The sequence below is a fragment of the Gymnoscopelus microlampas genome, assembly GCF_963454915.1.
Source record: "Gymnoscopelus microlampas genome assembly, chromosome: 4".
Classification (NCBI taxonomy): domain Eukaryota; kingdom Metazoa; phylum Chordata; class Actinopteri; order Myctophiformes; family Myctophidae; genus Gymnoscopelus; species Gymnoscopelus microlampas.
The window spans coordinates 21,168,488-21,196,418 of record NC_139941.1 but is presented as its reverse complement, the minus strand read 5'-3'; the positions used below and the strand labels follow the sequence as shown (position 1 = coordinate 21,196,418).

The window sequence follows — 27,931 nt, the reverse complement described above, 5'->3', positions numbered from 1 at the left end:
TCTGCTATTTTCAAATAGCCAATGTATTATGTTTAAAGGGCGAAGGTCAAAATACTTCCAAAATGTTAATGATGTCCACGATCACAATACCAGAGGCAGCTCCACAAACCTTGTCCAACCCTTTTTTGGCTCAACAAAGGGAAGTAACTCGTTCTCATGCTATTCATCAAAAATGTGGAACGCCCTACCAAAAGGAGTAAAGGAGTGTAAAACCCTACTCTCTTTCAAAACAGCCCTAAAGATACACCTTCAGGAGGCTGCAATTGGAAAATGGCCCCTGTCTAAGTCCTAACCTAACCTACCCCCCTACCCCCCCCCCCCTCTCTCCTTCTCCTTTTGTACATATTTCTCACTCTTCATACCAGTAACCTGTAAACTGATTGTATGACATTCTATAGTAGTTGTGTATATCTGTCTGTCTCTTATATGTCATCATGATTTGTGTGCATGGGGAACTCATTTGAAACAAGCTCTGTGCTTTTATGAGTCTTCCAGTTTAGTAGACCTTGTATTGTGAATTTGTACTTCCATGTACTGTTGTTCTCATGTCTTACTAAATAAAGTACATCAATCAATCAATCAAAGGGTTCGCTTCTATTGGGGTTGTTTTCATAAACCTCGTTGCTTATTTCTCTCACACAATCTGGCAACATTGGTACTTCCAACATGGCGTCCTCCTGCACGGCTGGCATGAGACAACGTGATAAGCCATTTAAATGAACAACTTTTGTTCATGTTTGATCAAATAACGAAACTCCATTTTAAAGCCAGTCATAGATATTGCTACACAGATTCCTTCCTCAAGAAAGTCACGTTCTGTCGGTGAGAGAAGCGTCCGAAGTGGATGTAGTTGCTGAACCATGTGTTAGCTTAGCTGGCTAGCTAAGTGCTGCTGAAGGGAACACGTTTGCAGATTCTTGTGGTATGTTATGTTGTACTCACATACATTATGTTGACGTTTATCTATATGTTGAGCTCTAAATGATCGAATACGTTGATTTAGAGTTTACAAATGTAACAAAATTGACTCATAAATGTCTAAATGATCGAAGAAGTTCACTTAAAGTTTTCAAATGTAACAAAATGAACCCATAAGTGTCAACTTATTTCGATGAATTGAATAAACACAGGACCTCAATGAAAACAAGTCATAGTGCTTTCTTGGGGTTAATCCTTTTAGCATCCTTTTGTGTAGAAACTGCACTTTCTGTACTTTTTTTTGGGCAAACTGTTAGTAAAGTATTCAATCGATCAATCAACTGTGGTTACATTTGCCACAACAAGCCATGCTGGCTTGTATGGTGGCTTGACATTTTTGTCAATTCTATTTTTGTCATGGACATAAAAATATCACCACTGAAACAGACTTATCCCTAAATGTATATTACTAGTGCTGTGTGGAGGTACTCAAAGTGGGTTGAGGGACCTTTTGGGGTTCCTTGAGGGTGGTCCAAAAAAATGGACCATTATAGGTCTGTAACTCTGGGAGTGTACAAAATACAAATGGAACGCGTCCATTTGGTTCCATTTGTACACTCAGAGTTATGGGAGTCCTTGAAAATAAAAACGTTTGAGAACATTGTACTGGTGGACTCTTAATGTGCCATACACGGTGTCATACTAAATCGGTGTCATACATATTCTGAGGAAACCCTGTAGACTGACATTCAGTAATTGGGTCTTATGATCAAAATAAGAACATCATAATGTTATGCGAAAACTAAATCTAAAAATGTTGCCACAGACAAGTCTTGCCATGGACACATTTGTCCGTGTATGGATGGACATCTTGATGACCCCTGATTTGTACCCTCCTGATGTTAAAAATGGATCAATGATTTTACTGTGTAATCTAATCGATGTCTTGTTTCTCGTGTACAGTATGTGGCTTACCTTTAAACATTTTTGTGACAGATAAGATCATCAGTAACATTTGGACCCGAAATGGCCTCCTTCAAACCTACGAAAATCCAAGTGTATCCCAAATTAGGAGAGAAGGTTACGCAGGATACGCTGTACTGGAAAAACTACAAGGTATGTCTGTTTTTACACAGTTTTAACAGTTGCCGTCGTCAATAAAAAGTTAGGATGTTGTGTTGAATTAATCTTTTAAATTAACTATGCTTTCTTGTTGCTCTTTTGACAGGCTCCAGTCCAGATAAAAGAGTATGGAGCAGTCACAAGCATTGACTATTCTCCATTGGCTCCACATAACTATGCTGTGACAGCATTCACAAGGGTGTGTTATTGGCGTTCTTCATACATTTGGATTCATGTTATTTGCCTAGTGCAAAATGCTTATTTCTGATTAGCCCGTAGCTGGTTAATTTAAGATGCTATGATTGATATGTATTTATTTTATGGGACTTTACCTTGTGCTAAGAATAGTTTCTGGAATGCATAGTGTGAGTTGTCTCCTTAACCTGGAAAGTAAAAGACAGGTGTGTCTATGGCCATTAAACACTGCACGAGAATGCTATGCACACCAAAGTCCTTGTTGTGGTGAATAATCTAAATAGTAGTCTTTAAGAGACAAGAAGGTGGCCGCACACACTGGTAGCCAAAGAGTAAAAAGAAACCAACGTTTCGGCAGGTAACTGCCTTCAGGGTATGATACCCTGAATTTGTCCTCTGCGCTTTGTCTTTGCCAGTTGTCTACCTCTGTTGGACAAATGCTCTGTTAGAGGTAGAAGTGAACATTTAACGGGTTGAGTGATGATACTTTGAGTGATCCATCGACTGAACATTATGATGATCTCAATCATTCTGACAATCTGTTCTAAAAGAAACCCAACTTTTCAGCAGGTAACTGCCTTCTTCAGGACATGATACCCTGAAGAAGGCAGTTGCCTGCCGAAACGTTGGTTTCTTTTTACTTTTGGACGCAGGCACTTTTTTTACATTAACCACTTAAACCCTATATATCTTGTTCCACAACAAATTGTGGAAATTGACGATCAGATCTACAAGCTGGCATTGTGAGCTTGTAAATCTTCTATTTATTTTTGCCCTATTTATGCCCAAAATATGGATGGGATGGCATGGGTTCAAAATTAAGTAAGAAATAAGAATAAAGACACTTATAATGCATTGACACTACAGAGTGTCAGATTGCTATCATATACAATTTCATGCATGTAGTCTACTCCTCCTACTATGTAAAGTACAGGGTAGGCAGTGTTAAATCGTTTAGTGTGGGCATTATCTTACAAAAATGTTTTGTCTGACCTCTTTTAGATCCACATCTACGGGCCGTTCTCCCAGGAGCCTGTGAAATCATTTACAAAGTTCAAGGACACAGCGTATTGTGGGAGGTTCCGGTCCGATGGACAGCTGCTTGTGGCGGGATGTGAGGACTCAGTGGTGCGGCTGTTTGACGTCAGTGGCAAAGTGGCACTCAGGATGTTCAAAGGACACACAAAGTAAGTGTGCTGTGACTTATGCTCATGTGCCAATTGTCACATGCTTGCCCAGCTTAGAATCTAAAAAGCTGTCTTACAGCTGAATTTCTAATGAAAAAGCACTGCAACCTACAGTTCTTGGCTTCTGTGCACATACGCTATATCATGGTAGTGAAGCGCAAAAGTGAAATGTAATGAACTACTGTATGTGAGCTGTGTTGAAGCTCTGCATTTATTTTATATATTTTTTGCCTAGACTGTCCTCTCATATCTTACCAAACCTACCGGGCAAATTTCCAATTATAACTTATAGGCTTATTCCATGATAGTTTTATTTTCAGATTTAATGAGTGACTGACAATAGAAGTAGAAAGGGGGACATACAAAAAATGATTGGTGAAGATGCAACGTTTCGGTCACTCAGACCTTCATCAGGCATAAAGACTGACAATAGAACCTTGCATGGCTTTCTAATCAGACTTTGGTGTTTGGACAACGTTTCTCAACATCCGTAGATGCTATCTTGAAAAGGTCCTTGCTTTTCACCACCCTCTCTATTGGTGACGTCTCCTAGAGCTTTTTCCTTCTTACTGTATGTACGTTTGTCTTTGCCAGTTGTCTACCTCTGTTGGACAAATGCTCTGTTAGATTTAGAAGAACATTTAACAGGTTGAGTGATGATTACTTGAGTGATCCATCGACTGAACATTGTGATGATCTCAATCATTCTGACAACCTGTTCTAGCCAGCATTCATATTCACTGGGGGTGGGGGCACAGATTCAAAAAGATGACATTAAAATTATATTTTTCCATTTCTTTTTAGGGCTGTTCATGTAACTGATTTCACCTCGGATCGTTATCAGATACTGACAGGGTCAGACGACTACACCTGTCGACTCTGGGACATCCCCAGCTCCACTGAGCTGACCTCATACAAAGAACATACAGATTACATCCGCTGTGGAACCACTAGCAAACTCAACAGGGATCTCTTTATCACTGGTAAGATGGACACATAGCCTGTTTGTGTGGCATTAATGCTCTGTGAATATATTACAAAGGGGAAACTTTTGGCCATAACACATCTGAACTCTATTTTGTCCCAACCTGGCAGTATATTTGTTTCTCTGTTTTGAAATATCTTTTTCATGGTTAAGAGTAGAGTTGCACCGAAATTTCGGCCACCGAAAATGCAAAAAGATTGCGTTTTCAGCAGAAAATGTTTAAACACTAATATTTTTCTAGTGTTGTCTAATGGTTAAACACAAAATATTACCAAAAGAAGACGTTGTGATGCAAACAGCGGCTACATATCAACATTTCAGAGAAAGACGCAGTTACAGGAATGACTATACCACACAAGTCAGCCTAAAAACATCCCTTAATTTTAGCCAGTTCCTAAGGAAAATCACCCCTTGTTTCTCTGTGCATTATGTTGTTGCAAAGACAGTTCAACGTTGGCATGGACGGGTGGTGTGTGCATACACTTCTCCCATACAGCTGCTCATCCCTCCTAGGAGGCGCCATCTGAAAAGTCCTTAATGCAGCATACAGCTTCCAACAACAACACAAGACCTTGTGATCATGTGTAGATCATCCACCTTCGGCGAGCGACACGGCTGGATTACTACATGTGCATAATAAAGCCTACTGCATTGAAGAGACTTGTTGAAGCTCGTTAAGCCTAATCCGGAAGTTTAACAAAGTACAGAGAGTAACTTAGTGTAACATTTTAAGTCCTTATACAAAGGTTAAAACAAAGCATAACAACCAAAGCAGTGACGCAGTGCCTTTGAAATAATTGAACAATTAAAGGGAGCCTCCGCACACTCAAAACTGTGAGAGAGAGGACCTTCTTCAGGCATAAAGCAATCAGTGAATATGACCGTATATGAAGACAGTATATGAAGGTTCAAGGTGATAGATGAAAGTGTCTCACCTGTGACAAACATTTACGTGACAAAACTCATGGGAGTTTGTCCTACGGGTTGAGTGATGATTACTTGAGTGATCCATCGACTGAACATTATGATGATCTCGATACTTCTGACAACCTGTTCTGTTGTAGTATGCTTAATTAAGTGTACTACAAAGTGTCCACTGAGACAGGAAACACCAAAAAAGTGAATATTTACAATGTAAACAAACTAAACGATAGACAAAATGCAATACAATGCAGACATCAGGCAGTAGCCATCATAAAGCAAAGAGCAAATATTTATAGTACAAGCCTCATCTAAACTCATCTAAAGTGGTTGTAGACTTTAGGGTATGGATCCAGTATAGCTCTATTTGGCATAACCCCTTGTCAAAATCACCCCCTCTGAATCGTAATGTGTTCTATGCCCTGGAACCTAAGGGAGGAGAGTGATTATTGAAATGACAGGCTACAGGGTAGTTCACATCTTTTCTTATTGAACTTTTATGTTCACTGATACTTTGTTTGAGCGGAGGGATGGTTTTGCCTATATTTATCACATGGGCATTTTAACAAATACGGCATTTTTTGTGTGTGACTAAAACCTACTGGAAATGTTTTCCTTGTTCTAGGATGTCTGAAAAACATTGGTTTTAAAGGTGTTGTGGCACTGACCACAGTTGCCACAGGGGTAATTTCCTGGTTTGAAGGCGGGCCAAAAAAGTCTGTTGTGGATGTTGCAATATGTTGGCTCTAACCAATTTGTCCCGTAAATTTGGTCCTCTTTTATTTCGCCTTTGAAAGAACTGAAAGGCAACAGACTAGACTAGAGTGACATAAGGTACCAAGTGTTTCCTTATTTTCGGTTTCGGCCAAGAATTTTCCTTTCGGTGCATCCTAAAACTCAACTAGAGTTTTAGGATGTGGTTGAGTTTCCTGTATCTGTGGCATTGTGTGTAGGAGTTTAGTGATACTGTTATCGGATCGATACAGGCTAAAATACTAGGCATCAGTGAAGCCTGCCAACACCATGAACCAATGCTTTCCCGTCCGTACACATTTAACATTTTTCTTCTACGGTATGTTCGGGCTAGCTCTTAAGTCCAAAATGTTGGTGATTATCTTAATTTATTATTATTGTTATATATTATACGTAGCATTCTACCACTTGTCGCTTGTTAACCAACTTGCAGACTTTTTGCAGAAGCAACATCAAGCAACAAACAAACAATCAAAAATGTAAATTGCTGATACTTGGTTTTGGCAAAGGCAAGTGCTCGAATATAAATTACTTATAATGAAAAATCTGTATCGGTGTGTTGAATTTTCAGTTTCAAGTATCCCTTAAGTTGTGTGTAATTAAAGCATAATTACATATATGATTTAGATGTTTTGGAAGGAGGTCTAGACTTAAGGTCCTTGTAATTGACCTTTGATATTTGTGCTATAGGTTCATACGACCACACATTGAAACTTTTCGATGGCAGAGTGGGTAAGAGTGTGATGACCATGGACCACGGCCAGCCAGTGGAGAGTGTTCTGCTGTATCCCTCAGAGGGTCTTCTAGTCTCAGCAGGTACTCGGCTTTTGAAAAATTGACAAGATTTCCCTTCTCGCGATTCACTGCCTATTTTACACTCACTCAATCGAATTGTCTATTTAACAAAGCTGTGCAAATACTTGTTATGTTTTCAGGGGGCCGTTATGTGAAAGTGTGGGATCTGCTGAAAGGTGGTCGGCCTCTGGTGTCACTGAAGAACCACCATAAAACTGTGACCTGTTTGTGTCTCAGCAGCAACGGGCAGAGACTACTGTCTGCCTCACTGGACAGGTGCATGTTTGAAAAGCTTTTTTAAATGGTCAACATCTATGTATTACATTTTTGGAATATTATTGAACATCTTTTTCTCCCTCCTTCCAGGCATGTGAAAGTGTACAACACAACGAACTATAAAGTGGTCCACAACTTTGACTACCCCGCCTCCATCCTTAGTCTGGGATTGGCTGTAAGAAACTACTCCTCTATGCATGAACATTTGTGGAAAATGTTATAATGTTTTTGGTTATTTTAGAGCCGTGTGCTCTGTTTTACCTCAAAATGGTGATTTACACAGTAGGTTTAACTGTAGTCCCTGTTTCTTAGAATGTGGCTCACCCGTTTGAATTAATACATTTGTGATTGTGTAAAGGCCTCTACAGACCAAGCGGTCTTGGCTAACTACAACTACGTTGGGTGATCAGATTGAGTGACATCTTTCATTTTAAAGTCGCTCCAAACACACCACACAGCTGACAGTCAGCTGATTATGCCGTTCTGCACCTGCGTGAGAGGAAATTACTTACTTTACTTGCCGTACTGGGTGAATATGTGAATGATGAATAACGTTATACCTCTTTTCCACCAAAATTGAGATTTTAAACATGGGGAAAACCCCCATTAATAGGCAATTGACTCCTTTCCCTTTGTCATTAGACATGTATACCTTTCTGTTTTTGTTTCTGCCATGGATAAAGTTTCCCAATATCCGTATCTCAAAAAGGTCCCTGCAAGTCTTTCTATTGGTGTCTCTTAGAACCTTCATATGTCCCTTTTGTGGGTAGTTTGTCTTCTGTTGAATAAACGCTCTGTTGGAGTGTGTGTATATATAGAAGCCTGAAGGGAACATTCAACAGGTTGAGTGATGATTACTTGAGTGATCCATCGACTGAACATTGTGATGAACTCAATAATTCTGACAACCTGTTTATAGCCAGCAGTCAAATTCACCGGGGCACGCGCAAACAAATTATGATCCAACTATATTGGCCTATTTCTTCTCAAGGCTGTAAAAAGTCAGATACCAAACTGACTTTGTCCTTACTAACTGACTATTTCGGTGATCTGATCAGGTGACATCTCATGTTTTATGTGTCACGTTCGACCCAGGGCATATGTGTACAAAACTTGCAATGGGCCATATCTACAATTACAAAAAAAAGGATGTCATCTTAACTATCGCAACGTTCTTCTGACAGAAATGAAATAGTTCCATAAAATAGCTGCGTTCGTGAAGTGTCTACAAGTCTCTCTCGCACACCTACAGCCTCACTGTATTCCATCTCCGACACACAAACACACTCTGCCTCACGCTTATCAACCTCTCGGGTGCGTGCTACCAAAATCATTTTTCTGGATACATTTTTAGGGAAATAACGGCAGCAGATGGCGTACAAACTATGTCTTTGTCAGCCACTGATTCTCATCAACTGCAAGATGATGACCTTTGTGTGTAGAGGCCTTAAGGGAGGATGTGTTAAGCTTTGTCGTCGCACTTCATAAACTTTGTCGTCAAACTTCATAAACTTCATTTGTGTGTAGAGGCCTTAAGGGAGGATGTGTTAAGCTTTGTCGTCGCACTTCATAAAACTAACAAATATGTTTATCTCGTCAGCCTGGTGATCAGTCTATTGTTGTGGGGATGACCAACAGCGTTATGAGTGTCAAATACAGGAAAAGCCCTGAAGAGACAAAGGAAACCTCTGGCCAACACAGACGACGACCGGCGTACCGCGTCTTTGTGAAGGGGAAGAACTACACCCCCAAACAGGCAAGGAGCCAAGGCTACTACTACTTGGTGGTGCGGGTTAGCTGAGGAGAAAGATTTAAGCCATACGCTGGTCTGAGTGATTATACCTTGAGTGATCCATCGACTGAATTTACAAAAGATGACCTCGAACTGTATGACAATAGCCAGCATGTCTTATTTGTGCAAACCTAATTATGTACAACTTAAATTGTAGTTTATACTTAAGCGTCAAAGTGTTGTGCTTGATGCTTTTTTTTAACAGTTTAATTTATTGTGTTGCATTATACACTTTTGTCCAAAGCATACATTAGGCGGTTTTGGTCTTTTGCCACTTCATTGGGAATTCATTACTACTTCTCTTCTATTTTACAGGAGGACTACCTGGTCAGTAAACCAGTAAAACAACATTTGGCAAAGTTTGACAAGGAGCTGAAGCGTTTCAGTGTTTCCAAAGCTTTGGATACAGCCATGGAGGTACATTCCATCTGTATATTATGTTCACTATATTGTACATCATTTTTGATGTTGTAAGATTGTTGACCTAGTTCATCTTCTGTGAAGTTAAGTGCAATGATATGGTAATTTATTCTTTTACTCTGGATTAGGAAACAGTTGTGCGTGTATGCAGGCATGATTTTTTATATACTTGGAAATGAGGGGGCATACCTGGATATTAGAAATCTTGATTCATCAACTTAACATTTCAGTGAATGGAAAAGTGCTGGTGGCATTGTTATTCTAAAAGTGTGCACTAACTGAACGATGACCTGTTTTTCATGTAGTCTTGGACCAGATTTAAAAAGCCAGAGATACCGGTTGCCGTCATGAAAGAATTGGATCGAAGAGGGGCGTTGAAAAATGCTTTGGCAGGAAGGGAAGAACAGAAGCTCAGCCAGTTGCTCAGCTTCCTCATAGCGTGAGTCTTTTCTTAACCGTTATTTGCTCAACACAAAATCAAGTGGCCAGGCCGTACTTTGTCATGTGCAGGGTGAAGTATATATATTTTTTTACTTTTCCATTTTACAGGTATTTGCTCGACCCAAGGTTTAGCCCCGTTCTCGTAATGGCAACTGAGATGATCCTGGATCTCTATCAGCCAGTGATCGGCCAGTCCCCGGTGGTAGACAGACAGCTGCTACGCCTGCAGGAGCTGCTAGAGAAAGAGCTGGAGTACGAGCAGGAACTCGTGGAGGTCCTAGGAATGTTAGACACATTGTTCACCTCGTCCCTGCCCAGGAAAGATGTGCCATGCCCAGGAATCGGCAGACCCAATGGCCTGGCACAAGCAGGCACAGGGGCTGCAGAGCCACAGCCACAGCCCCAGGCTACCTAAGGTCTCTGGGGTAGAGACCTGGTAACCCTGATCTCCATAGGAGTAGTGAAGAGACTTTGCTGTCACTGGAACCTCTTGTTAGAGCTTCACTTCACCAAACAACAACAGACAAGTGACAAACTCATGATGCTACATGCCACTATGTGGACATTAAAGCCTGAACATGAACCCTTTTTATGTAGGACTTAAGAGACCAAAAACATGACACCAATGACATCCAATATTCTAGCTTTTGGTCTATGACGGTGGTTCTCAACCAGTTGGATAGTGAAGGGACAATTTAAGGACCTTTTTAATACCTAGATAAAAGACCATTACTGCATCAAAAGTAATCGGCAAACTATACTTTAAAAACTGCAAACATTGGCCAAATTGTCAAATATAAGAAAGAGGCAAAAAATGTTTTCACAATATTTATCTGTAGAACAGAGTCAAACTAAATGTAATGCCTCAACTCTTACAATTCCAACTGCTTGTCAGGGTGGGGGGTCCCCATTTCAAATATGATTATTTGGGGGGAAAGGTTGAGAACCACTGGTCTATGAAACCATGAAACCACACAGAATGTGTTCATATACATACAAATCTGAAGATGTTATTTTATTGGTCACGTAATAATATTTTTCACTGTAAATGTTTTGTCTGTGATATTTACTCTGTAATGGGGGGGGGGGGGGCATTTTTCATGTAAGAAGGCTGCAATAAATCTTATATTGAAAATTGTGAGTGGTGAGGCAAATTTGATTTACTTCACATTGTGAAGTTGGTTGAACGGGCAAGGCTTCAAAAGTCCAGACTGTAGTTGGGGTGTATTTATTTATTTCCCCCTAAAAAAACATTTAAGTACTAATTATGCACCATGGACATACATTTTTCCAAATGTATGAACTCCTTTGAAAATAGCAGTTCTACAAGTTGTGAGCTTGTAGATCGGCTATTTTCAAATAGCCAATGTATATATAGGTCTTTGAAGGGATTAATGTATGTTTTACAAAGTAACTAGTAATCAATGTTTTGAAATGATTGTAGTGGAGTACAAATTACAATATTTGCCTCTGATGTAATGGAGTAAAAGTATTAAACTGGAAATACTCCAGTAAAGAATACCTCAACGTTGTACTTACTTTCCACCACTGATTATAGGCAGATTATAATGCATTATACGTTTGCAAGCTATTCCTCCAGGGGAGGTCGCTGTAGCCTCAGAAATTCAAGGTAGTCTACTTCCACAAGGGTAAAGTGAACTCAATTGACAGAATACAAGTCTCGCCCCAAAGCACACTCGTCCCCATTTCTTTCGCGGACCGCTCGAGGCGAGAAAGAAGTGGGGGTGAGTGTGTTTTGGGGCGAGTCTTCCGGATACCATTCGACACACCTCCACCGAAGACCAAAGGATGCTTACTCAGTAAAGTGTCTGTCCTCCTGCACTCTGAAGGCAGACACTGGGAACACCAGAGGAAAAGAACAGATCAGCACTTTTTCCTGTTCCACGGTTTTTCTTTTCTTTTCTGGATTCGGTGTCGATCGTAACGAATGAATAAACGGGCAATAATAAGTTGTGTTTTAGTGACTTAAGTTGTAAATGCGTGCCGTGTTTTCTTATGACAGATCCTTTAAGTCTATCGCCATCTGGACAGCGAAACATTTTCACGGTATAGGAGGTAAGTGTGTTGAGAAGAAAACACATTCTATACTTTAACGTTTTAATTCCCGGCAGGCATGTAGTTGTTGATTTTTTACTTTAGAGAACATTCAGATAGACCGTGAGACTATTGAACAAGAGCCTCTGGTGGATGTAATTAACAATACATAAGCTCTTCTGATCCTAATAATTGACATGTAGCCCATTACCAGTGGTGTAAAGTAACTAAGTACATTTACTCATGTACTGTACTTAAGTAAAATGTCGAGTTTTTTTTTTTTTTTTTTTTTAACTTTACTGGAGTATTTCCAGTTTTCAGTACTTTTAAATCTACTCCACGAGTAGGCAAATATTGTACTTTTACTCCACTATAATTATTTGAAAACTTTAGTTGTTACTTTGTAGATTTTGATTATCATAACAAAACATACACATTACCCACGTGACTTCACCCCTAAATACATTTTGGCCATTTGAAAATGGCGGATCTGTGTGAGCTTGTAGATCTGCTATTTTCAAAAGATTTTTTATACAATTTATACATCTGAAAACTTGTGCAACGGGACATTCTGCATGATGAGTACTTTCTACTTTTTGTACTTTAAGTAGGCCTACATTTTGATACCAATACTTTCACTCAAGTCAATTTTGAATTCCGGACTTTTACTTGTAACGGAGTATTTCTACATTGTGGAATTGATGCACTTCTTAATGCATTTTACCAAAGTTAACGATGGAACCGATGTGCGTCTCTCTCTCTCTCTCTCTCTCTCTCTCTCTCTCTGTGAGAGAAATGGTTGTTATGGTTATGAAGACACATGTTGATGTGCTTGGTCCTGTTTAGGAAGTGGTCACTGATAAGAAGCAGGCCAGTACAGCTGTCTGGACAAATACATTTCCTACGACAAGCCACAGACACGCGCTACCATCACTATGGAAGTGCATGGGACACATTACAATAGGCTCTATTCACACAGCAGCCATATTATGAAGACATTGACAGGTGTTACCAATGATACCAATGAAGGCTCTGTTCCATTCTGGTCAAACAGAGCCAGGGTGCGGATATTGTGCATGTTGGCTCACTGGAAACACTCTGTTACACCAGTGGGTCTACAGTTGGGGTCCAGGGACCCTCATGGGCTTCCAAATGGCCCCTTACAGGTGTGTAACTCTGAGAGTGTACAAATGGAACCAAATGGACCCGTAAGGGTCCATTTGGTTCCATTTGTACACCCAGAGTTATGGGGGTCGTGGAAACCACTGTGCTACACTAAAAGGAAAAGCCTTCATTAGTATCATTGAGGATAATATGGCTGCTGTGCATAGAGCCTATAGGCCCACGCCTAGGCTATATCAAGACAAGACACGAATCTCCGTCATGAATGATCAGACGATGATCCCCATCTCATCATAATTGAGGTGTGTTCGTGTGCTCTACAGAGTTGTGGCCAGATGGAAAATGGCGCTGACATCATTAAAGTAATTATGGACATACTAGGATCAAAGGATTCACTTGTTTCATCAGACTTTAATTAGCACTGATAATCCGGTTGGGATCAAAGCAGGAGGGCCCAAAACCCCCCACAAATAGCCTAGTATAGGAAGTAGGAGAAATATGTTTTGACACCACACCAGTGAGTTCCTTGAATTCTTCATTAAAGTGTATTATATACAAAAGTATTTTTGTTTTTTGTTTCCAGATGGAGCTGAGCAGAAAGAAAGTGCCTCTGTATGTGAGTATTGCTGAAATTATCCACCATCAGTGGTGGAAAAAGTACGGCTATTTTCAAATGGCCAATTGGACTGAAGTACAGTACTTGAGTAATTGTACTTAGTTAGTTTACACCATCATATGGCTAAGTATAAATCAGCATGGCTGGCAGTCATGTGGGACCATGAATTCCAATTATGTAACCTCAAACATGAGCCCTGTCTCCCTGAAATATGTAGTCTTATGTATGTAGCCAGCATTTTTTATACCTGTCTTGGGTTCAATGAGTTCAACATCATCAAGACTGGAGAGTGAATGTTTCTGTTGTGGACTACTCAAATAGGCACTTGTCTGACTTTCATTATTCTTGAATTACACATCTACGGTTTTGCCTGGACTATTTGAGCATTAGATCTTATTCTCTAAGGAACAAAATAATGTTATCAATCAGCTTCTCAGAAAGCTCTACTTTTGTATGACTAGTCAATCAATAACTGCGGAGGAAAGAACACTTTTATTATCCAACGATTATTTGATTTGTGATGTCTCCTGTCAGGTGGTGCATTTGAATAGACCTGTGGTCTGTGTGGCTAAGTTGTAGTCAAATAGAGGAGGATTGTGGTCAAGTGCCTCTTTGTTAGTTTGACTCAGGGATCTAAAAGATGGAAGCAAATATTATCAAATAAAACATCAGTGACTGTGTGTGTACTCCTTTAAAGGGGAATACCACTCATTTTCAACATTGAACTATGTCTTTAATACACCTTAGAACTGTTGTGTGGAAATAAGAAAAAAGTAGTAGACATAGTTCAGTGTGTGTGTGTGTGTGTGTGTGTGTGTGTGTGTGTGTGTGTGTGTGCGTGTGCGTGCGTGCGTGCGTGCGTGCGTGCGTGCCTGTGTTGAGGTTGTGTTGAGGTTGTGTTGCGGTTGTGGGGATGATAAAAGGATACACTTTTATTATGGGGAAATATGGTGACAAGCCAGCGTTTCAGGTCACACTTCTGAGGTTCTGTGATAGAATCCAGACGGAAAATGTTCTTACCTTCTTGAGGAAGATTATCATCCTGTCCCGTTTCTCTCAGAGCTGTGGTCTAAAACAGTTCCCAAACATTTTGGCTCAACACGACTCAAACTACTGAAAATAGCAGATCTACAAGCTCACAACGCGTGTTAGCTTGTAGATCTGCTATTTTCACTACTTCTTAAACTTAAAAAAAATATATATTTATGGAAGTTATTAGATGTTTTCATTTTGTTTATGAAACACTTTTGAAAAATGTTTTAATTGTTTTTAATTGATGAAAAGTTGTGTTTCTTTTGTTGTAGTTGAAATATATATATATTTTTTATGTAGAAAACGGATTTACTCCCAACCCATAAAAAGTGTTCGGGAAAACAGTGGTCTAAAAGTGTTCTATCTGGACGGCTAGAATCATGGTTGCAGGCACCAAGAAATTCCTGCTTTTATTGATTCGAAGGGGAAGTTTTATTCCTGTTCTCCAGATGAATGCAGTACTGTGCAACTCCATCAGAACCATATCATAGTCCTCTGACTCTCCTTTCAACACTGTAACCATATATAGCCTACTTATAGGACAACGTTTTTTCTCTCTCACCTTTCATTCGCTCATCTTCCCAGGGCCAGGCGAAAGTGTTTGCGTTGCTGGAGGGCGTGGAGTCGCTGCCCGAGGACACGGAGGTCTTCGTCGTTCTGGAGGGGTCCACGCTTCTCCATATCATAAGAGCTCAGAGTGATGTCATGCTCTGCTTCATGGTCCCCGGTATGTGGTCGTGTGTGAAACAGACACTAAGACACGCACGCACGCGCGTGCGCACACACACACACACACACACACACACACACACACACACACACACACACACACACACACACACACACACACACACACACACACACACACACACACACACACACACACACACAGTAAAACCGTTATCGTCAATTGACGGAAATAGGTGATTTTGTTGTAGACCAGTGGTTCTCATCCTGGGGGTCGCGACCCCCAGGGGGGTCGCCAAATAATTTGGGGGGGTCGCCAGATTTTTTGGTGAATTTGAAAAAAAAAAAAAAAAAAAATTAACAAAATATTTTTTTATGTTATCATAAATTCATGTTTTATCAGTTAATTTACTTAATTTACCCACTTTTTGCAAAAATGTTTTGATAATAAACAATTATCCAATAACCTATTATAATTAAATAACCTTTGCGCGCTCGAACGGGACCGCGCGCGTGCACGCGGGGGGTCGCGGAAAATAATATCATTATTTTGGGGGTCGTGGCCTGAAAAGGTTGAGAACCCCTGTTGTAGACGCTAATACACACACACACACACACACACACACACACACACACACACACACACACACACACACACACGCGCACAGAATAAAATCTTCACTGGTATAATTGATGAAAATAGCCTATCTACATGGTTGTAGATTCTAAGACACACACACGTTGTCAGATTGTAGAGATCGGCTATTTTCGCGAGCAACATCCTCGCACATGGAGTATAAATTAAGCATGAGAGTGGACCTGTCCATTTTCACACTGGGTGTTCAACTAACACAGAGTATTTTACTGTGTACATACACATTACACACACAAACTAAAATGATCACAGAACTGTACCAGCTTCCTCTCCAGGAGAGAAACAGGCAGAGGTTTATAAACGGCTACAGTTTGTCAAGCTGAGCCAGGCTTGTAGCACCCCACCATGTACCCTCAACAGAGAATACCTCCTTAAAACCTGCTCTTAGTAGCTCTGCATTGTCCTATATTTATCATTTATTTATCAACATTTATCAACATAAGTTTTTCAGAAAACTCTTAGGATTTAGAGCATAAGTTTAGAACAGTGGTTCTCAAAAATAGCAGATATACAAGCTTGCATACGGCTGCTATTTCTGAACATTTTAGAAACATCTTGAAAGTGTCTGAAAAAATCTGAATCATTTCTCTTCTGGGGGGTCCCTGGAACAAAACATTTTCAGGTCCGCGGGCAAAGTACATATTTTGGGGTCCTTGGCACAAAAAGGTTTGAGAACTACTGATTTAGAAGGAACTGATTTAGTAGAATCTTGCCTCTTAATGGGTTAATAAGGCTTCATGCTGGGGTCTGTCTCATCAATATGTCAACGTGGCAACGCCCTATCAAGAGGATACAAAGTGTGTTTGCCTTTGGTGTGGTGTGATGACCTCATTTCCTGCCTGGTCTGTTTAGGACACAACCTGGCCGAGGTGGTGTCCGTCCAGGCTTACCTGTGCTCTGAAGCCACGCCCCTTACCTGGGTGGGAGGGTCTACCTTGGAGTACATCCAAGACGACGCGCAGGTAGGATCAATTACTGCAATGTATTAATACTGCAATGTTCATCAATGATCATTTTTCTGTTACAAGTAAAAGTCCGGAATTCTAAATGTACTTGAGTTAAAAAAGTACAAAAGTAGTGGTATCAAAATGTACTTAAAGTACCAAAAGTTGAAAGTACTCATTATGCAGAAGGTCCTATTTCGCAAGTTTTCAAATGTAGAATCCTTTGACAGCTCACAATGCGACGCATTCTGAGCTAAATGCCTAAATTATAAATTGTGTGTTGACTTACATTCACATACCATACCCTAACCGTAACCATAATTGATCTAACATTAACCCATACCATAACTTTATGAAACTGCAGTGAAATCAATTTGGCCATGCCAATTATGTCCCCAATTTGACATGCCATCCCCAATCAAATGGTTCGTTCCAGAATGTTGCCTGCAGTTGAACAGGAACACGGCTATATTATAGCTAATTATCGGTGTCTGTTTTATTTCCAGGACCTGGCGGAGCACCTGGTGACCCACGGTCACCGCCTGAGCTCCACGGATCACAAGGAGCTGAGATGCCTCTTCAACCTGGGCCAGGAGAGCTCTCGCTGGGCTATGGATCGCCGCGTGGCCCTGGCCATGGCCAACCTGGATATCCCTCACAGCTGGAATGTCCTGGGCAGCACCAGTGGAGAGGGTAGGGACCGGTAGGGACCGGCTGTTATGAATCACTTAACCCCTTTAAGACCGGGAACGCATCTGTGTCATTTTAAGATTTCTTTGGCTATCCAAAACTAGCAGATATACAAGCTTGTAGATCTGTTTTTAATTCATTTTTATTTATTTTTATCTTGAAAATGTGTGCAAATCTTTAAATATATGTGTGTATATATATATATATATATATATATATATATATATATATATATATATATATATATATATTTACAGACATCTTTTACTCCGATGTGTGCTTCTAGGGGTCCCTGGAACAACATATTTTGAGATGGGGGTCCGCAGTCAAATACCTATCATTTTGGGGGTCCTTGACATGGAAAAGTTGGAGAACCACTGATATAGCTACATACGTTTTTTTCAAAACAAGTTAGGATTTAGAAGACATTTGTAGAATAATATATTCAAAGATTTTTCAAAAAGGGGTTGCCCGCTGGCCTAGTAATTGCCAGGTCTTGCCAGTTCTATTCTGAAGAAGACCAACATAGAAAAGTATGCTCTGCTAATACACAAAAGCTTATGAACACAAGACTTCCCAAAAACCATGAGCACAGATGACTTTCAAAGGCTCCTTTACCTTGTCATTGTCGGCAGTGGAAAATTGGACCCTTCTGGTATCCAAGCAAGGTGAACTTTTCAACTTGCTCCTCCTGTTTTTCCTCCTCCTCTCCTTCTCCATGTCGTCCTCCATCACTCCCATTATACACGCTCACCGGGTTGAGAACGGAAGTGACCGTGGTCACATGGTGTGCTTCTGTTAACTTCATCAACGCCATTTAACTAGCGTGTAATGTGGTTAATAGAGCTTCCCCATCTGGTAGAAGCCCCAGGTTATAGGCAGAGTTGTGTGTGTGTGTGCACGTGTGTGTGTGTGTGTGTGCCTGTGTGCCTGTGCGTGCGTAGGGTTTATGTGCTGGTCAATATGTTCATGAAATACCACTGTGTGTGTGTGTGTGTGTGTGTGTGTGTGTGCATGCGTTGAGTGGGTGTGTAGGCCACTAACGTAAATAACAAATCAGATTTAGTGATAATACAGTTATGGCAGTCTGTTTGGCTGCAGCGGCTCCCTATCGTTGTCTGGATATTACATTGCCTGTGACATCACCGATGTGCCCGTCTGTACTGCTGCACTCAGACCTTCAGTCAGTCAATCAGCGTTAAGTGTTGATTTATTTTATCAGTGACATTTCTTGGGAGTTTACTGGCAAGTGTTGATTGAAGAGTTTAACCCATTCAGGCCGGGAACGCATCTGTGTAACCACTTTATCCATATTTTATACTTTGGCTATTCAAAAATAGCAGATCTGCAAGCTCGTAGCGCAGAAAATTTGCAAAGATTTTGCTTCTTGGGGACAAAATATTTCCAGATTGCGGGGGGGGGGGGGTCCGCAGCCAAATACATATAATTTTGGAGGTCCTTGACAAGTTCGAGAACCACTGATGTAGTAACAGAAAACTGTTAGGATTTAGAAGACATTTGTAGAATCTCCAGAAGCAAAGATTTGAGTTACAAATGTTCGCTTATATATTCAAAGATTTGCAAACAAATCAGGATTTTTTCAAAAACAGCAGATCTATGAGCTCGTAGCGCGGCACTCGGGCTACGAGCTTGTATATCTGCTATTTTTGAATAGCCAAAGAAATCAAAAAATGACACACGCATGCGTTCCCGGTCTTAATGGGTTAAGCTCACTTGCAGAGCTGATATGACTGAAGAGCCAGTTTGACCACCAGCAGTGTTACATAAACTACTCATGTTTTGAAACGCTTTGGAAACGTTTTGGTTATTTGGTGCTGGACTTGGCTATTAACTTGGCTGGCACAGAATGTAACAAAAAAAACGGCAGATATCCTTACACCCTTTTGTTTATGGCGTGAATCGGCTTGCCGTGTGACACCTCCCGAAACCTGGATAGAGGTAAGCTGTGCCGCTGTGTGAGCGACAGGAGAAGACATAGGAACGCGAACGCGTCCGTGGTTTCGTTGAAAGGCCATTATTACGTTAAAGTGGGTCAGTGGAGCAGAGGTATTCACTGCCGTGCCAGGGGAGATTGACAAAAATGGGGACAAGAGGAGAGACATCGGGACTGATTGGTCTGTGGTAATGAGGTTAATTATCAAGGTTTTAGACAGACACGATTCGCTGTGTGTTATCCCATCTGCTTTCAACTTCCCCTCTTCCTCTCGTCTTCTTGCTTCTGCGGTGGCCCATGCCATGTCTGCCTGTTCTGCTCTTTTTTTTTTGCAGCAGTGAGGAGTGCTGCTCTCTGAAACAGTGGTTCTCAAACCTTTTTCACGTCAAGGACCCCCAAATTGATAGACATTTGGCCGCGGACCCCCATCTGAAAATATGTTGTGCCAGGGGACCCCCAGAAGCAAGGATTTGTGTTAATAATTTTCACTAATGTTCAAGTTTTTTTTTAAATAGCAGATGTACAAGCTCATAGCACGGCACCGAGTGCTGCACTCAGTGCAGTGAATAGCCAACGTATAAAAGGTTAAAGTGGTTAAAATGATTGTGACGCTATGTTAACTACTTTTGCTGGGGACCCCCCCCCCCTCAAGGACCCCTGGGGGTCCCCACTTTGAGAACCAGTGCTCCAAACACACTCTCTCTGGCTCTGGGCTCTGCGGTCCTGCTCCACAATCAGACTTTTTTTTACACCTGCCCCCAGTGGAACAGGTGTATTGTAATCACCCCTGTTTGTTTGTTTGCTTGCTTGTTTGTTCGTTTGACTGTCACAGCAATAACACAGACAGTTTTTAATCCAATTGGAATTTGTGGATAAGTTGGTCAGGACCTGTGCTATTGATTGCTTTTCAAAGTCCAAGGTTGCAGCGCAAGGTCAAAGTTCATCCACAGTTCCTGCTTACACATGGGTGGGTAATATTTAGAATGACTTCAATAAGACAGTATAGGGCATAGCAGTGGCGGCCATTTTCTGGTTCCACTCCAAAAAAAGCCAATCCATTTTTCCCATAGAGATTTCCAAAAGTATTTATATAAATGATTTTAAGCCTAGAATCAAGCCATCCAGGGTCCTGGTGAATCATGACCATAACATTTTTTATTCTGTGATTTTATTTTAAAATGTTGAATTATATGATATACTACATTTAATAAAATAAATATTAAATACCCTTTGTTTTACGTTTATTTATTTCTATTTTTCACATAATCAAATGTTTTATGATCATGATTCACCAGGACCCTGGATGGCTTGATTCTAGGCTTAAAATAATTGATATTAATATTTTTGGAAATCTCTTTTGCCCTATATATATGTAAACGCACACCGCAGTCCTTATTCGGTGCTGGCGCTGGCAGCGAGATGCAAATAGGGAAGAATACCACACACTCGGATGTAGTTCCAGTTACATTATTTTAATCACCAACCTTTCAACAAGCTGCTGTACAAACATTTGCACTGACATTTCAAGAGCAGTGATCCACATGGGTGTGGCTTTTCATGTCACATTTTCAGATAATGTGTGCCCCAGGGGTAATACTTCTCAGTTACAGAAGATAATCACCACAAGCTCTCAAGACACAATACATACAATAATATAATACAAGACAAAGAAATGATGACAGAAAAAAAGCCAAGCCATAGTTATTATCAATGGTATACATGTAATCTGAGGGACTAATAATAATAATGGATTTTATTTATAATGCACTTTACCGTTGTGATAATCTCAAAGTGCTACAATAGGCAATTGCACAAAAAGGAATCATCACACCATTAAAGATCCATCAAAACAAAACAATGCGATACATCTATTTTGTAGACATACTTTAAGACAGAAGATAGTCTACCAGAAGAATGCAATGGTGCTGTGGCTTGTAATTCAGAGAAAACTTAATAAATTACCACCTCTTCTTCAATGTCTTAAACCATTAAGACCGGGAACGCATCTGTGTCATTTTAGATTTCTATGGCTATTCAAAAATAGCAGATATGCAAGCCCGTGCTACGAGCTTGTAGATCTGCTATTTTTTTTTAAATCATGAAAATGTGTGCAAATCTTTGAATATATATGTTTTTAAAGCGAACATTTGTAACTCAAATCTGTGCTTCTGGGGCGCCCCTGGAACGATGGGGGTCCGTGGCCAAAGACATATCATTTTGGGGGGTCCTTGACATGAAAACGTTTGAGAACCACTGATGTTATAGCAACATATTTTTTTTTCTTCAAAAAACTGTTTTTTAGACTGATTTAGAATCGTCTATCTTCATCGGCTATTTTCAAATAGTCTAGGTATAAAATAAGGCTAAAGTGGTTAATATATGTTTCATAATGTAATAATGTATAGCTGAAAAGTAACTAGTAACTCAAGTTTTCAAATAATTGTAGTGGAGTAAAAGTACAATATTTGCCTCTGAGATGTAGTGGAGTAGAAGTAAAAGTATAGACAATTGGAAACACTCCAGTAAAGTAAAAGTACCTCAAAATTGTACTCAAGTTCAGTACTTGAGTAAATGTTGACGTGTCCGTAAATGAGTAAATGATGATGTTGTCCGTCCGTCCGCCCACCCACCCGTCCACCCACCCTACCATTAGCCTATTTTAATATAAGGATTAGATACCAGTTTTAGTGTGATAAGTAATTGTCCCCCTATTACGAATGGGTTTTCCTGTGTATGTGGATGTCTAAATAAGCGGCAATGGTAGGTACAGTTACATTGGTTACATTACAAGTACCACAGGGTATCGATTGCCACCAGTTATCAAATTGATTTTGTCTTTGTTGTAATTTCCTTGTCTTGTATTATATTATGTATTATGCCTTGAGAGCTTGTGGTGATTATCGGTAGCGACTGAGGATGGATCGCATCCGTTGCACTCATTATCTGAGCATGTGACTGCAGAGCCACACCCATGTGGAAGAAAGGTCTTTAACCCTTTCAGACCGGGAACCCATCTGTGCGACATTATTAGATTTCTTTGGGCTATTAAAAAATAGCAGATATACGAGCTTGTAGATCTGCTATTATTTTAAATCGTGACAATTTGTGCAAATCTTTGAATATATATATTTCTGGGGGATTCTACAAATGTCTTCTAAATCCTAACAGTTTTTGAAAAAATGAATGTTGCTATAATCAGTGGTTCTCAAACTTTTTTCATGTCAAGGACCACCCAAAATGATATGTATTTGGCCCGCGGACCCCCATCTCAAAATATTTTGTTCCAGGGACCCCCCAGAAGTTGTAACCGTGTTAAAAATGTTGACTTTACAAAATATATATTCAAAGATTTGCACACATTTTCAGGATAAAAAAAATAAATAGCAGATCTACAAGCTCATCGTGCAGGTTTTAAAGATTTATGTTTAGGCTTTTTATGCCTTTAATGATAGGATAGCAGTTTGACAGGAAATGGGGAGAGAGAGGTGGGGAGTGGCAGCAAAGGCCGTTGGGATCGGGACTCGAACCCGCGACGCGCTGTCAGGCTGCGTTGAGCCTAGGTGCCCGGACCGCTATGCCAGCCGCCCGGGCCTATTCATCCCTAGTATTTGATTGACATTTAGAATGACCATAACAGAGCGTGTGTTGTGGGTGTATGTAGCTGTAGCAGTGGTTCCCCTTTTCTGGATCAGGGGTCCAGTTGAAAAGTGTTCGCGGCCCACCCATCGGACCACTTAACATGGCAGACGAACGGCTGCCTTGCCTGTGCATTGTGTATTTTAATGATCAGTAGTATACTTTAAGTTCCTATTTATCAGTATCACAATGAAAACAAACTTTTCAAGCTTTTTAAAGAAAAAAAGATACTGTGACATTTTGTTTTACATTATCTTTTAAACATCAATGTTTACTATTATTTTTAGTGTTTTATTATTTGGGGGGCCCACATGCAGTATCCTCACAGGCCACCAGTGGGGCCCCGACCCACAGGTTGGGAATTGCTGGCGTATAGCATCTCTCTGAAGGTTTTCTAGTTCACTATTCGGGTTACTCTGCATGCATCTTTGCATCTTTCAACGTTCCCACCCTGTCACTCCTCAGTCCTCACTCCTCACTCCTCACTCATCATCCATATATGGCTTCACACGCCACTGGTGTCTCACACACACACACACACACACACACACACACACACACACACACACACACACACACACACACACACACACACACATGCACACTCCGTAGTCATATGCTACCTTTTGCTTACAACCAAGAGCCAGTTTGTAATACTATACTAATCTCCTTCTCTCTCCCTTGCAGCACCTTTTTCTTATGATCCTGTAGTGTTAGAGGAATTATACGTTTCACATATCTGTACATTACAGTTTTGTTTTAAAGCGAACATTTTTAAATCCGATCTGTGCTTCTCTGGGTCCCTGGAACAACATATTTTGAGATGGGGGGGGGGGGGGTCTGCGGCCAAATACATATCATTTTGGGGATCCTTGACATGGAAAAGTTGGAGCGCCACTGATATAGCAACACACTGTTAGGATTTAGAAAACATTTTTAGATATGTGTTTGGCCGGGGGCCCCCATCTCAAAATGTTTTGTTCCAGGGACCCCCCAGAAGCAAAGATTTGAGTTACAAACGTTCGCTTTAAAAAAAAAATATATATATATTCAAATATTTGCGAAAATTTTCAAGATTTTTCAAAAATAGCAGATCTACAAGCTTGCCGCGCCGCCCGCGCTATGAGCTTGTATATCTGCTATTTTTGAATAGCCGAATAAATCTTAAAATGACACAGATGCAGCTCCCGGTCTTCATGGGTTAAGACCCCCCCCCCTGTGTCTTTCTGTCTCTCTCCAGAGTACACTCCCAGGGAGTCTCCCCTCCACCTCGCAGTGCGCTGGGGTCTGTGTCGCCTGGCAGAGCTACTGCTGTGCCAGCCCGGCGGTCTGATAGCCGTCGGTCTGCCCAACGAGGAGGGCGTCACGCCACTGCGGTTGGCCCAAAGCGCGGGCAACTCAGAGCTCCTAGAGCTGCTTACACAGTAAGTCCACCATTATGTAGGCGTCACGTCATATAATATGAATGTTTTATATAGAGCCGGAGAAGCAAGACTGTCCTACAGTTAATGTACTACATTGCCCCAGATAATTGCCATTCCTTAGATTTTTCAAATGCTGTAAGTGTGGTACATTGTAACGAGCGTGTCTTATGCTCAAATCAGAAAATGTTAAACACCTGCTTGGATCACCTGTCAAACTCAGGAATGTTTTGTGTCCGACCAGTCGTGCGCAATATGGGCCCCATAAATCTAGTGCAGGGCTTTGTGCGTTTTTTCCCCCCAGTCCTACAAGGACTAAAAAAGGAAAGTTTTTTTTTAACTGGAGACGTTTTAGAGAAGAGTTGTCACCGAAATAGTTTTAGTAGCATACCATTTATTTTTTCTATCAACTTCACCAAAACACTACAAGGCCCTATTCATGGAGAACATTAGACAGAGCAGATGTTTGTTTAGATCATTTTTTTTAAAAACAATCTCTCACGGTGTGTGTGCCACAGCCCGCCCAACCCCCTGGCCACGCCCCCGGCAGGTCTCTCCCAGGTGTGGGCGGACCGGTCCCGCCTGCTGAGGTTCTGTCACGACACGGAGAACCTGACGCTGACCGTCCGACTGAACCCGCGCTGGGACTCGCAGCGGAGCCGCCACAGTGACATCCTGCTCCTGAGAGAGAGGCTCAGAGACGACGACTTCCTCAAAGAGGTCAGTGGTTTTGAGTCCCAACGAAGACAATTGGCTAAGTTTTTTTTCCAAACAGTTTTTGGAAAAAAATCCCCAATTTTCTTTTTTCAAGATTTTTCAAAAATAGTAGATCTACAAGCTCATAGCGCGGCACTCTGTGCCGCGCTATGAGCTGGTATATCTGCTATTTTTGAATAGCCAAAGAAATCTAAAGTGACACAGATGCTTTCCAGCCGTTCCAGCCGCGTACCCACCGCCCATTTGTCTTGAACAATAGATTCACAACAATAGATTTTCGGCAACAGACGCTTTCCGCTGTCGACGCCGGTGCGGTGGGAGAGCTACTTTTGGGTTAATGCGTTTGCTTACAGATTTGGATCTTTTGCACTTGGCCATGTCAGAAGTAGATTTTTCCTGTGCATTCAAGGAAAAACCTCATCTAATTGAATTTGCCACCCATTTAATGAACCATTCGTGTTGTACGTTCTGCTCTGTCTCTGTGCCTGGCAGATAATATACGCTGAGCTCCATAACTACAGTATCTGGACACAGACACACCTTTTTGTCATTTGTAATGCATATCAAACATGCAAGGCTTGGGTCAGACTGCTGGGAGAAAACACATCCCAGCATCTTAGCCACTGAAACACTTAATACTCTCAGTAAAACGGACCTGAGTTTCAACTGTACTTGGACCGCTTTTTTCTGTCTTCTACACCAAATCTCTTTGCCAAAATTGGCCGATCTACAATCTCAGAGCTAAGAGAGAGAGAGAGAGAGAGAGAGAGAGAGAGAGAAAGGTAATGGCCGAGAGACTGGAAGAACATAAGAAAAGAGAGAGAGAGAGAGAGAGAGAATGAGAGTGTGAGATTTAAAGTGGTGGGACAGAGGGGGAGGAGAGGAATCTAATAACGCACACTCTCAGATTACACACTCTCGGTTTACTATAAACAAAGATGGCTGGTATAAAGTTGCTTAAATACCCTCCAATAGTTATTGTTTTTACCACTTCTGTCTCTGCTTGCGCTGACCATAGAGGCAAGCTGAGCACTATGCACGTCCAAGACCGATAAGATAGTTCAACAAGATGTCTCCTTCAGATTTTTGTGTGAAATGCTCCTGCCATTTTTCAATAATTTACTCCCTCAGTCCTTGCATCTGTCTCTTTTGTTGCTGAGTATACCTATGTTGTTTTGGCATGTATGTTCTGGGATACCTGGGTGACAGTGGCTAAACAAACATTTTGCAACATAACATTGGCTAGCTCAAAAGTCATTGGGCCTCATTCACAAAGATGTTCGTAAATGTCTTACTATATTTTAGTGTTGATTTTAGGTTATATTTTTTTAAGTAAATATGGAGGTGCGATTCACGAAAGGGAGTGTAAAGCCTTGTTTGTGCAGATCACAGGTTTATCTGATGATGCATCCCACCTGTACATAAATCAGATGCGCGTTCACGTATGCATTGTTCCACGCCCCATTTAACACCATAAAAGGCAACTGGAACATCCAGCGTGAAGCAAACTTCACCGTGTTGAGAACTCTGTAGTAGTAGCAAGTTCAACGGCGTCACTCGCATCCCAACGCCTTGACAGCTTGTAGACCAGTGTATTATGGCAAGCCAGTCCCTTGTGCGAACGATAAAGTATATTGCTCTCATGTATAAAAAAAGAAAAACATCACAGGACAAAACTAATAGGCTAACAAAGCATGGCAGGATATTATTTAAGCCTTTTCTAATGAACAATTGCTCACCTTTGATGAGGTAAAAAACGAATCCAGGACATACTGGAACGCCGCTATCTGCTATCTGATATAGATTATAGATAAGAGTTTATTGATCACGAGGGGAAAATCGTATCCGCTGTATACATTGGATAATGGACACTGACTTCATCCAGGCAGCTTTATCAGATGGTAAGATGTGTAGTCTGTTGACAAATGTTGGGCACATAAACATAGTATTTGAGGTTTGGCACTATTGTAATTATTTTGCATGAAAAATAAGGCATTCTAATAAGAGCTACACATGATTTGTGGCACATACGTGTCGACTGCTCCAGAGGAGATGTGAGTTTCAGTGTACCTGACGCAAGAAATCACAGACAAAGAATTATGATGAATCGTTTGTGGAAACACTCGTATTTGCGCTTAAGTATAAAATCTGTGCGTACGCAAGCTTAGTGAATGAGGCCCATTGAACTTAAATAACAAACAAACTTCAGTACTTAAAATTAATTTTATTTAAAACTCTACACATAAACTTTGGAACCCTCAATTTGGGAGATATAAAGTGTTATATCTATTGCTCTCTATCTGTCCTGATGATGTGCCTGAAAAGGCTCACAAATAATTAAAGCCAGACAGTGTGCACTCAAACTTCATAGTCACTCAGTCATTTTCACATCTTAAAATAACAAGTGTTGTAGACACAAAATATCAGTGAGTCACTGTACAAATACTTATTACTTCTCCCTCTCCAATATGCCTTGTGTCCCACAGATCAAAGCACTCAGGAGAGAGCGCTCAGAGACCATCTTAGGGAAAGAAGAACTGGTGGATGAGCCTAGTGAGAATGGTATCACGCTGCTCCAAGTCTCTGTACATTATGGG

General features: G+C 40.8%; 2 protein-coding genes across 2 annotated transcripts in view; both read left to right on the top strand.

Moving 5' to 3' along the window:
* The first annotated feature begins 656 nt into the window (after positions 1-656).
* Positions 657-10,940, top strand: utp15 (UTP15 small subunit processome component). Its single transcript, XM_084056059.1, has 12 exons — positions 657-922; positions 1,915-2,034; positions 2,147-2,239; positions 3,238-3,422; positions 4,227-4,405; positions 6,772-6,897; positions 7,017-7,152; positions 7,243-7,327; positions 8,753-8,908; positions 9,260-9,361; positions 9,670-9,803; positions 9,914-10,940. The coding sequence occupies exons 2-12, from the start codon at positions 1,945-1,947 to the stop codon at positions 10,218-10,220; spliced, it is 1,593 nt and encodes a 530-aa protein (XP_083912185.1). The 5' UTR covers positions 657-922; positions 1,915-1,944; the 3' UTR covers positions 10,221-10,940.
* A 727-nt stretch (positions 10,941-11,667) lies between these two features.
* Positions 11,668-27,931, top strand: part of LOC311044362 (rho guanine nucleotide exchange factor 28-like) — a 64,762-nt gene continuing 48,498 nt past the window's right edge. Inside the window, exons 1-8 of the mRNA XM_084055865.1 lie at positions 11,668-11,881; positions 13,566-13,598; positions 15,216-15,357; positions 16,825-16,934; positions 17,423-17,609; positions 24,437-24,620; positions 25,136-25,337; positions 27,821-27,896. Coding sequence (XP_083911991.1) covers positions 13,566-13,598; positions 15,216-15,357; positions 16,825-16,934; positions 17,423-17,609; positions 24,437-24,620; positions 25,136-25,337; positions 27,821-27,896 — 934 coding nt within the window. The 5' untranslated portion in view covers positions 11,668-11,881. The remainder of the gene's footprint in view (positions 11,882-13,565; positions 13,599-15,215; positions 15,358-16,824; positions 16,935-17,422; positions 17,610-24,436; positions 24,621-25,135; positions 25,338-27,820; positions 27,897-27,931) is intronic.